The 10,704-nt window shown below is 43.5% G+C and overlaps 1 gene segment (V, D, J or C); it reads left to right on the top strand.

Annotated features, from left to right (window-relative positions):
* Nucleotides 1-465: 465 nt before the first annotated feature.
* On the top strand, nt 466-10,286 carry LOC111164198 (T cell receptor delta constant-like). The segment is given in 5 exon segments: nt 466-593; nt 6,977-7,255; nt 7,859-7,930; nt 8,295-8,408; nt 9,354-10,286. Coding segments are annotated over 3 exon segments (429 nt in total).
* Nucleotides 10,287-10,704: the final 418 nt, after the last annotated feature.

Genomic DNA, 10,704 nt, shown 5'->3' on the forward strand with positions numbered 1-10,704 from the left:
CTGTCCCTTCTAAGTGTAAGTATGCCATTGAAGCTTGCTCAAATTTGAAGTTCATGAACACGTTATTAAAATGTTCCAAAAACTCTAGTTCTATTTTATACTAAGTCTGGCTGCTGCACAGTGCCTGTCAGTGATGTAAAGCTCTGACTGGATATGAAATGGAGTTCTCCTAAAAGGTTCTGAGTGGGGCATGTCACTCACTAGATCTTGCCCCACCTAAGTGGAGCCAAGGGTTGACAATCACCCGCTCTATGATCAACAGTCTACCTTCCTTTGCTCCTGATCTAAGAAACTCTTTTCCAACCTCTGTCGTTCAGAGCACAAATTCAGATTGTGACACATGGCAAAAGCCTAGATTTCTATTTGACCCAGGAACCACCTCCTGCTTTGTCCTGAAGGGTAGCCCCCAAGACTGAGGAGAAAAGAGGTTAAGCAGATGAGACAGAAAATCCCATCCAATGACTATCACATGACTTGGCAACTGGGGGCAGGGTTGTGGTGAGAAAAAAGAAAGGCAGTTTTTAGACTGGGTTAATCAGCTGTGTATAATCCACTGATATTCGGCAAAGGAACCTATCTGAACATTGAACCAAGTAAGTGACTCGTTTTTCTTCTTTTGACCACTATGTTTGGCAATTATCTCTGTTAAATATTTTCCCAGCTCATCAGCTTGGGAAACACTTCTTAGGTTGTTGAAAATCCCTCCAGCAGGTAATTTAGCAAGGGATGGTTTGAGGGGCAGGGACTGAGTTTCTGATACAATCCAGGGTGAGTACGTGCTGCAGTAGTCTTCTTGGTCCACTCTCCATCCAGGAGAGTTTTTGTGGCCTTCCCTCTACCTGACTAGCCTTAGTGAACCAGCTTACTTAACACCCGTGCATTCACCATTTACAGATCGGGGCAATGACCAGACCTGTACTACAGCACATCTAGTAAATATGAGGTGCAGTGGTGAGCATGTTAGACCAAGAGTTCAAAGACTGAGTTCCAATCCTCTTTGACGAGCTCTGTGACTTCACTGAACTCGAGTTTCCCTCTAGCTGGTTCAAATGATTTCCCAGGTGTCTTCCAGCTTTAGCACACTAAGATCCTGGTTATCATCCAGACCAATTCTAAGGGACAATATAGTAGGAAAAGAGAGGAAGTCCAATGATGTGAATGTCTTATGACCCAATGGGAATTCTGGGATTTAATGAAAAAAGACGCTGAAAAAGGAATCAAAACTCTCCCTATGTGTCCATTACTTAGACTTTGTGTGACTTCAGGGGTTTTGACAAGTGACAGCTGAGGCTCCTTTCAGTCCTGTCATCTATTACTCTGCTTCAATGAATGGAATCTGGGGTCTGGAGACCTGAGAGTCAGGCCCAGCTCAGCCACTATCTTAACCACCCTTAGCTCCAGTGACTTCCTCTGTAAGATAGATCTAATAATATCATCTCATGGAGTTTGTTACAGTAGTACTTTTTGAGGTAGTGTAAGCACAAGCCATTTGTAAGTAGTAAAGTACTTACAGAAATGGTAGTCATCTATGAGTATTAGCATCCTTTTAATAGACTCCAAGTCTTTTTCTTCAATGGCTCTTGGTCCAGCCATCGTGTCCTTCCACCTCTAACTGAGGCATAGTCCTTTCTGATTGACTTGAACCTTACAGTTATGTTTCTGCTGACAATAGCCATTTGACAGTTAATTCCTTTTTCCCTGTGAAAATGTGATCCTGAAGCAAGATCTGGGGGTAAGAGATGACAGGTTTGGGGAGATAATAGCAGTAAACATAGGGACGTCCCTCAATGTCAACACTCAGAAGATAACACACATCAAAGAAGCTGCCAACATGAAATGCTTAGATCTCAGAAACCCTTGCAAAATTCTATGACTCTAGCTAACCCACCCCCTTCCAGACAGAAGCACTAGGCAGGGGGCAAATCGGTAGTAAGGTTTTTGGTCATGATGTCTGAAATGGTGTGCTGACAGCACAACTCACCTTTGGAAACGGGACTCAACTCATCGTGGAACCGAGTAAGTTATGCATTTTATTCAGTGTGTATATTCCCTTGGAGTTGTGGCATAGTCCTGAATAAACGCAACTTCTTGAGAAGTTAGGAGGTTCTAAATGGGAAATCCATTGTTGTTGTTACAAAGAGCCAGGGGAAAATTGGAGGACAAATTCACTAGGTTTCTCTTAAGAAAATATTCTACGTATGCTTGGAAACTCTGTTCTGAGGATTAGTGTTGATAAGTCTTCTACAACTGCTTAAATAAAGCCCTTGGTCAGGCTTCTGGCCCTCTGGTCAGGGACTGGGACCAGGGAAAAGGCAAGTTCTAGATAAGGAGAATCCACTGTTTATGAGGAAAAAGAGTCATGGTCACAGCGTAGGAAGAGGGAGGGTTAGAAAGAAGAAAAATATTATAAAAGAAGGAGTTAGATCAAAATAGCCTTCTCTGACTCAGACGATAAAAGCCAATCTGCCCTTGTCTCTTTTTTGCTGAGAACTTGCATTAAATCATCTTGCCTGGCTCACACTAAATGTTCTCCAAGGTCCCATCCTTGTCTGGGTCTGCCGAGGACCGTAATGTGCACACCTCCCTTGTTAGCCCTGAATCTGAGGATTCTGTAAAGGTTCAGGAGCCCACATCCAAAGAAGAAACACAGCCCCCAACTTCAAGACAATAGCGAAGTAGTGGTGCTCTCCTAGAGATATTGTCCACTGGCAGTCTGTTCCAGTGTTTGGAAATCCAGGGGTCATATTCAGGTAGTCTGGGTAGCTGCCAACAGTCAGTCACTGGGAGCAGTCCAGAGAACAGCAGTCTTTCAGATGCTTCCCAAAATGCCAAAACCAATGGGGCATTGGTTAGATTCTGATTTTGTTTATTTCAGAGGAAATAAAAAGTGGGGAAATATACATGAATGTGGGGAGGCGATCTGACAGTCCTGAAAGGGACTGGTAGTGTCAAGGAGGTCTCTGTCTCTCAGAGGGTAATATAAACTTACAGGCATACTTGATTGCCTCTTGCTTCCAGGGAAATAGTGGAATTTGGTGAGTTTTCTTATCTTTGAAGGGAGAGAGACTAGAGCAATGAAAAGAAGGAAAGAAACAGAATCACGTTGTAACTGATTGCAGTCTGATTGATGTTGGGCAAATTGCATCTGAGCAAAAGGTGTTGTGTTTCATTTTCCCTTTAAATCATTTCCACTTGAGATTCAGAGTTATCTGCCGTGTTAGAGTCAAATCTCTGAGGCTGTGCCTTTGGAAGTCTTCAGAGATGAAACTGACGCTTAGCCCCTCTGTCGAGATGCTGACCTGAGCTCTCCAGGGATACCCCAATTGCTTCCCTGGTTTTCTCTTCCTGCAGTGATCGAGTGTAATATGATGATATGAAGCTCAGGTAGGGGGGGCTGAGAATTTCAAATCAAACCCCCAATCCTTAAAGTTTTGACAACATATAATGGCCCTATACAACCATCCTTCCCTTTGCCTAGCTCTAGCCCTAGACTCTTGATTTTTGGGTGATAAGACAGAGTAATCATCCTTAAGTTCTATTTCACATGATTACTCTGTCCTCCTGAGGCTTGTATCTAGATCCAGACTCAAGAGAAATTATAAGCAATCCAAAGCAAGCGCTGGCTTCTCTGACCTGTATCCATGACACATAGCACCACTGGGCTCCCCTGTCAGCTACCAATTTCTTGTTCAACCCTCAGGTCCTTAGAAAGCCTTTCCATGGACTCAGGGAATTAGAAAGTAGGTTTGTTGTTATTGTGAGACTCAGTCTGAGTGATGGGGAAGAAATTAGGTTTCTAATCAAAAAGGTGGATTGTGACCCAAGAGAAGGACCGGAATATGAGAACAAGATCTGTGTCTAAACCCTCCTCGGCCTAACATTCATTACAAGAAGTGTCAATATTCAGTGCCCCATCCCTACTCCCAAGCTAATGTGTTCTTCTTGGAGAGCCCTCCCAATAAACGGGATGTTAAATTTTCCATCCTGAAGGCAGCTATTAGTCACCTGTCACCCTCTTCTCTTGCTCTGTCTCAGCCCTGTCCCCTGTCCCAGTGCTTCTTGGCTGGGGATTTCATGCTCACCTCCTTACCCAGCAGTTAAACTATTATTAGCTTCAAAGGGAACTGAGACTCTATGAGTTTGACCCCTGATCTAATAAAGGGCAGCTTTGTAGCTCTCTGAGTGGTGGGGTCTCTAGGCTGGGACCCAGGCTGGAGAGGCAGGATACAGATGTTCTAGCCCAGGCCCCAGGGCCAGCCCCAGGCTGGTTACCTGTGAGGCAGCATCGCAATGTGCTCCTGGGACACCTGACAGATGTTTTTTGGAGCTGGCACCAAACTCTTCGTGGAGCCCCGTGAGTTGTTTTTTTTTTCCATACATTTCTAGGGAGGAATTGACTCCTGGGACTAGGGTTGCCATCCAGTTTGCATTACATGAAAAAGTGTAACTAGGAGATGGAGTAGTACAGATGGAGTGGGCCACAGTAAAGATATTAGGCTGAGTAGCTGAAGTAGCTCTGTAATTATTTTTACTTAAAAAAAACAAAAACTTATTTCTGAAATCTTCAGAGCAGCCCAGAAAGCACAAAGAAATCTAGAAGAATTACACTAATCGTTGGAGCATCAGGTGGAGGAGGGGCAGAGGCCCAAATTCTCCAAGGTGGTTGCTTCATCCTTAGGCATCCCTTTAGCTAAGCTGACTAGTGTGAATGACTTGTTGCCACCTGTAAAATGTCCCGCAGCTGGAAGATTTAGGAGAGAAATGGTCAACCTGGTCAGAGTAATCAGGTAGAGCAAACTTACCTGACTTGTGTTCAAGTTAAATCCCATATTGGCAGAGACCTTTGAAACTGTGAGTGACATTTGTTATCCATGTTGCGATGCTTAGGGAACCAGTAAGACACTCTGTGAGAATCTAGAACATAGATGACTTCTAAGTTTATAAATTAAGAAAAACTGTTCAGGAAAGGTATACACTTCTTTTTGTATTGTTTACCAGCACACAACCTTAGCATTAGATGGGTACTCATAAAAAGAGAAAGTCTGAAAATAAAATAACAATTGCCCAAATAAATAGCACTTTGCAATACATGCTGAAATGTAATTATGTCTGTGGACCAAGGAGAAAGCCTGGAAATTCTCTAAAGATAAGTGATTACATCTTTAAATTTCAGATTACAATGTAGTGCAAATTTTATACAACTTCAAATTTTGGTTTAGGTCTAATATAAAATAGACTAGGTTACATAGGGCAACTATATTGTATGCATCCAATTTATTTATTTATTTTTTTTGTGTGGTATGCGGGCCTCTCACTGTTGTGGCCTCTCCTGTTGCGGACCACAGGCTGCAGACGCGCAAGCTCAGTGGCCATGGCTCACGGGCCTAGCCACTCCACGGCATGTGGGATCTTCCCAGACCGGGGCACGAACCCGTGTCCCCTGCATTGGCAGGCGGACTCTCAACCACTGCACCACCAGGGAAGCCCTGCATCCCATTTTTTAAAAAAGGTTCAATTCAGTCAGATAGCCTTTTCTTTAGTTACCATGACACCAAAGAATGGGTTAAACACTTTACTTTCAAACAATTGTTTTGAACGGATAGACATTAATTGAGAAAGAGGATCTGAGAAAAATGTTTTACCAAACCAATGCATTATGCTCTATCTGAAATGCTGAGTAACAGATTCAGAGCACAATATCCTGAGTGTATGACCTTCTTCAGACATCTGTCTTGTTGGTTATATCACATTATTCAAATTATTCAAGCCAGGTCTCTCCAGCCCAAAGTGATCATTAGCAACTGCCTTTGAAATTAGGTTTTTAAATCCCAAGAAAGGCTTAATTATCCAACTAAATCAGACTATGATTGGGTCACACTCTTAAGTAACGAAGGAGATAGGGTTATTTTGGTTTTGCTTTATAATGGACTAGTTTCCTTTCTCTATAACTCATTTTCAAGCTCCCTTGAAAATCAACTGGAATCCATCTCACCAAAGTCAGTATCGTAAGAGAGAAATGCCACAGTTCTGGAGGGAGGTGACTGAGCAGAACGTGTGGTTTCTAAGCCGTTACTGCTGGGGTTATCGGTGTCTATTATCAGTGGCTTCAGCTATGCCGTGAAATAAAACAATGAAGGTTTTCTCCTTCCACGTTCCAGGAGAGCCCTTTGAAAAATCCCCAACCCCACTCTGGTTTTAAGGAAAGAAAAAGATGCATATACAGAGTAGCAGATAGATGATTGTCCAAGATGAGGCATGAAAAGAGAGAAGGCCAGGAGGAGACCCAATTATTGTAACCAGTGTTCCACAGCTCCACTTAGAACAAAACAAGAAGAAATGGGCTTAAACTAGTTTTATGTTCCTGAGGACTTCTGAGAATGATAGCTGTAATTCTCTGATTAAAGACTCAAAAGAAACTGTAGGGTGGTCCCTTACATAAGAATTCACCTGAAGGCAGAGAGACGGACCACTTAACTCTAGCAGATCCCTTCCAGTCCAAAAAATGGGGATGACACCCTGAAGTGACACAAACACCTCCATCTGCAGAGTGTTGGAACCAGTTACATAGTCCTCAGACCTTGCCCTGATCTCATTCCAAGGGCTCATGCATTTAAAATAAACCAACTGATTCAGAGAGATTTTCAGCCTAACTGGATTGTCCAGAGGATTGTTTAATAAAACATAAATATTTGAAACTCAAAAGACTCAAAATACACTTCTTTGTATCTGTCATTTGCTATCTCTGCTCCCAGCCATATATCTCTTAGCAGCTCCTAACTAGAAGTCAAACTGCTGCATTTCATGTCTACTTCTCTTAGCCATCCTTTCATAGAGGTGCTAACAAGTTCAGGTCACTAACAGGATGCAGGAAAGTCTGGATTGTAGTGTTTGGCCCCAGAGGAATTGAGGAAAACATCATGGTTTAACTCCCACACATGGATAATCATCTCACAAAATAAATTGATTATATTTGCAGAAATTCAGCCTGTTGCCAACCCATCCGTTTTTGTCATGAAAAACGGGACATATGTCACTTGTCTGGTGAAGGAGTTCTACCCCAAAGATGTAACTATAAGTCTGGAATCATCCAAGATAATAAGAGAATATGACCCTGCTATCGTCATCTCTCCCGGTGGGAGGTACAGTGCCGTCAAGCTTGGTCAGTATGGAGATCCAGATTCAGTGACATGTTCAGTTCAACATAACAAACAAACCTGGCGCTCTACTGACTTCAAACCAAAGAAAAATACTTCAGGTAGGTCCTATCTGGCCTCAAAGGGCTGCGATTGTGGGGAAGAAAAGTCAAGGGAAAGAGAAGTTAGAGTTGTAAACTCTGGACAGATCACTCCCAACATGGCGTCACGCTGGAAACGAGACTTAGGCTCAGACTCAAGACTTAGGCTAATTCCCATCATTGACTAGGAATTAAACTCTCTGCATCTCTGCACTGGAATCTAAGATAAAGTACATCTATTTCATCCCCATCTCTCCTCTTCACCAACCCCTGTCTCCTTCATCCTAAAGACTCTAGGGTTGAAACTTCATGTGAGGTCTAATCTAGTGTGAATGCCATAACAAAGGGCAGTCCAGCTTATCATGGTGTTAATTATTCTAGTTGTTCTTACAAATTAGAGGCATACCTGCATGTGGGCCTCATGGTACAATGGAAAAAAGTCTCAGGACAGGAAGTATGTTGACTGTGCAAATAGCTATAGGACCTTAACCAAGTCACTTCTCTGGTCCTTAGTTTACTTACTTGAAGTCTAAGTAAGTAAAACCTGAAATCCAGTTTTAAAAGCTGAAATACCTTAAGCCTCTCGGTTATCACTGTAACCCTGACCACTGCTGTTTGTTCCAGAAAATCCAAAGCCAAAGGAACCTGAAAACATCAATCAAACTCAAACTCCAGAGACCTGCTATGAGCCCCAAGGTTAGTTGAAACCAAAGGGCCAACTTCAGAATTGAGGTTAAAGCAAACTCTGTCATTGTCAGATGGGGCCCAAAATCATTCTATTTCAAAAGAAAACAAAAACCATACCTGAGCCCAGTTGATTCCCTCTGACTCTCTAAGCAGAGTTTGCCTGGCTGCAAGCATGGGTTTTTCCAAAGCTTGCCTTACTGGATGTGAATAGCAGCCTTAGGTCTCTGAAGGCTATCTGGCACCAAGCTGGGCTTCAGACCAGGAAGAATGATGGTGATTCAGGGCAGGCTGGTTTCGGTGCTGTGGGTCCAATTTCTGGAAGGAAATTTAGTCTCTTGCTGAAGCCACCATCTTCATTCTCATTCAATTGCAGTGCAAGCCGGGAAGGTGAACATGATGTCCCTTGCAGTGCTGGGGCTCCGAATGCTGTTTGCCAAGAGTGTTGCCATCAATTTTCTCTTGACTGCCAAGTTATTTTTCTTTTAAGGTAAGAACTAGCTGCTTCTTATTCCTACCTCCACCCAAACTATGCTGCACATGGAGGAAAGGAGTTTAGGAATGGTAAGAAGCATTGAGAAAGGAAAAACACATAGAGACATATTATGATTTACTAAGGTGGACCTTTTCAGATACTCAGCATAACACCCCATCTCCTGTTAGCCTTTTACTTCAAGCCAGACTCAAAATTCATGTAATATAATATAATACCAGCCAATAATCCTCACCTCAAACTCAGGAGCTAAAAAAATTGGACCTAAACAGGAGAAATCTTTTTCTTTACTGCTAATTTTGTTTATATGGCCAAGGGACCATGGGCTTTTTGCAAGGCCGTCAGTAAAGCTTCACTTGAAGAATATTCAGGGGGAGCAGAACTTATCTTTGCCCAGACAAAGGGGATGTCAGCTCTCGATCCTTAATCATAGGACTCGATGTGTAGACCAGCCTATCTCTGGGATGAACCTATACTCCCATCCTTAGTGAACAGCTCACTACTAGCCACTCAGGATGCATGCAAAGTTGAGGATGAGATGTGAATTATTTGCCTTTTACTTGCATTGCTTCTTCTGGTTATCTTAGACATGAAATTTGACCCGGGGCTTAGGTTTGCCTATGTCACTAACTCACTATGTTACCTAGGCCAGGTTGCTTCACCTCTCTGGGCCTGGGTTATCACATCTGTAAAACAAAGGAGTGAAGAACTAAAGGAGAGCAGATGGGTTTTATGACTTGTGCCAACATAGATACACTGATAGTGACTAGCTGAACTATCACCATGTGTAGAAGGGAAATGTGCCAGGATATATTAGTGATGTCTGCAACGGTACAACCACAGCAAGTACTGGCCATCCCCAGGACTGCATGACTGCTATGATTCCTTCCAGCACTGACAGTCTATGATTCTATAACCCTGACAATTTTCCTTCACTTGCAGGCTGACCGGCATGAGAAGGCTACACGCCCTGAAAGAAATCAAAAGCCTACAGAGGTGCTATCTCCTAGGCTTTCAACCTCCTGGTGGTTTCAGTTGACCTGTCCCAGCCTTGCTTAAATGGCTGTTTCCCAAACCAGTTTTCCTTTAAAGGCAACAAACCCAGCTTATCCTTCAGCCTGATGAAAGAAAGAAGTCCTGGAGAGTGGGGGCTTATGGTCCCAACTGTTTTACATGCTGCTTTATAAAAGGATATAGAGATATGAAGGTATATAGGACACATTTTTTTTCCTACAACTGACACACTTTGAAAATGGTGTTTTGTTCCTTTGACATTCTTTGCCTCCAGAAGTAGAAAGCAGGAGCCATCGGGTTCCTAGCTCCATTCTCCAAGAGGAAAATAGATCCTGGGCTTCTACCGAAACATAAAAGGCTCTGCTCAACCCAGCACTAGGTTTGCCCCAAACTAGCGTTCTCATCCACAAAGGCACTTTCTGCTTTTCCTAGTATTTGACAAACAAAACTACATTTGACTTCCTAACACTCTCTGCCCAGGCAATGGGGTTTGTCCAATCTCATCTAAATACTCTCAGAGTTATTAGCAGAGATCAGAGTAAAATGCAGAGGAAATGGGTTTCTCTCTATTAATTGATTTAACGAACATGAATTACTCCAAGTTCTAGGCATTGTACTGAGGGTGCAAAAATACATAAGACGTGGGTCTTGCTTTCAAGCAACTCATTGTGCAAGTGTTCTGGGAGGGAGGGACAGGAATGAGACCCCGAGATTTCCCCTGTAAGAAGAGTGTCTTCATGACCCCCTGCCTGCCCATCCATGCCCAGGAAGTTTGAAGGCACTGGACCTTTGGTATTGATGGTTTTCTGCCATTCTTCTTTGTCTCTATTGCATGTATTAAAGTGCATTGTGTGTGCCTTGCTTCTGGCTTTCCTCATTGCGGACCATCGCAGGGGGTAAGGGGAGCTGTGAATTCACTGGTAGCCAGACAAAAACCACACTGAGTTTATAGGTCACACCACAGCTTCCTGGGCCCCCAGCCTGCAGGCTCCTGCCTCGGGGACCCACCCCTGGGTTTCCTGCTACTCCAACAACATCAGCGTCCCTGGTGTGGCCTCTGAGCTCTGCTCCTCCCACCTCAGCAAGGCCAGCTTTTTCCGGGTGCACAAACCCAGGTAGCAAATGTCTAGCAACCGAGCACTGTGGGTTCCTCAGCACTGATGTGGGCTGTCAGGCGGGGGCTCATGAGGTTACAAGTGAAAGAGCAACGTTCATCCACAACTGCCCCATCTTTGCCATCTGCAGACTCCCATGTCACGTCCTCACAACCCAAACCAAA

The sequence above is a fragment of the Delphinapterus leucas genome, chromosome 2, assembly GCF_059928025.1.
Source record: "Delphinapterus leucas isolate spDelLeu-1000000601 "Yukka" chromosome 2, BTC_Dleu_Yukka2, whole genome shotgun sequence".
Taxonomy (NCBI): domain Eukaryota; kingdom Metazoa; phylum Chordata; class Mammalia; order Artiodactyla; family Monodontidae; genus Delphinapterus; species Delphinapterus leucas.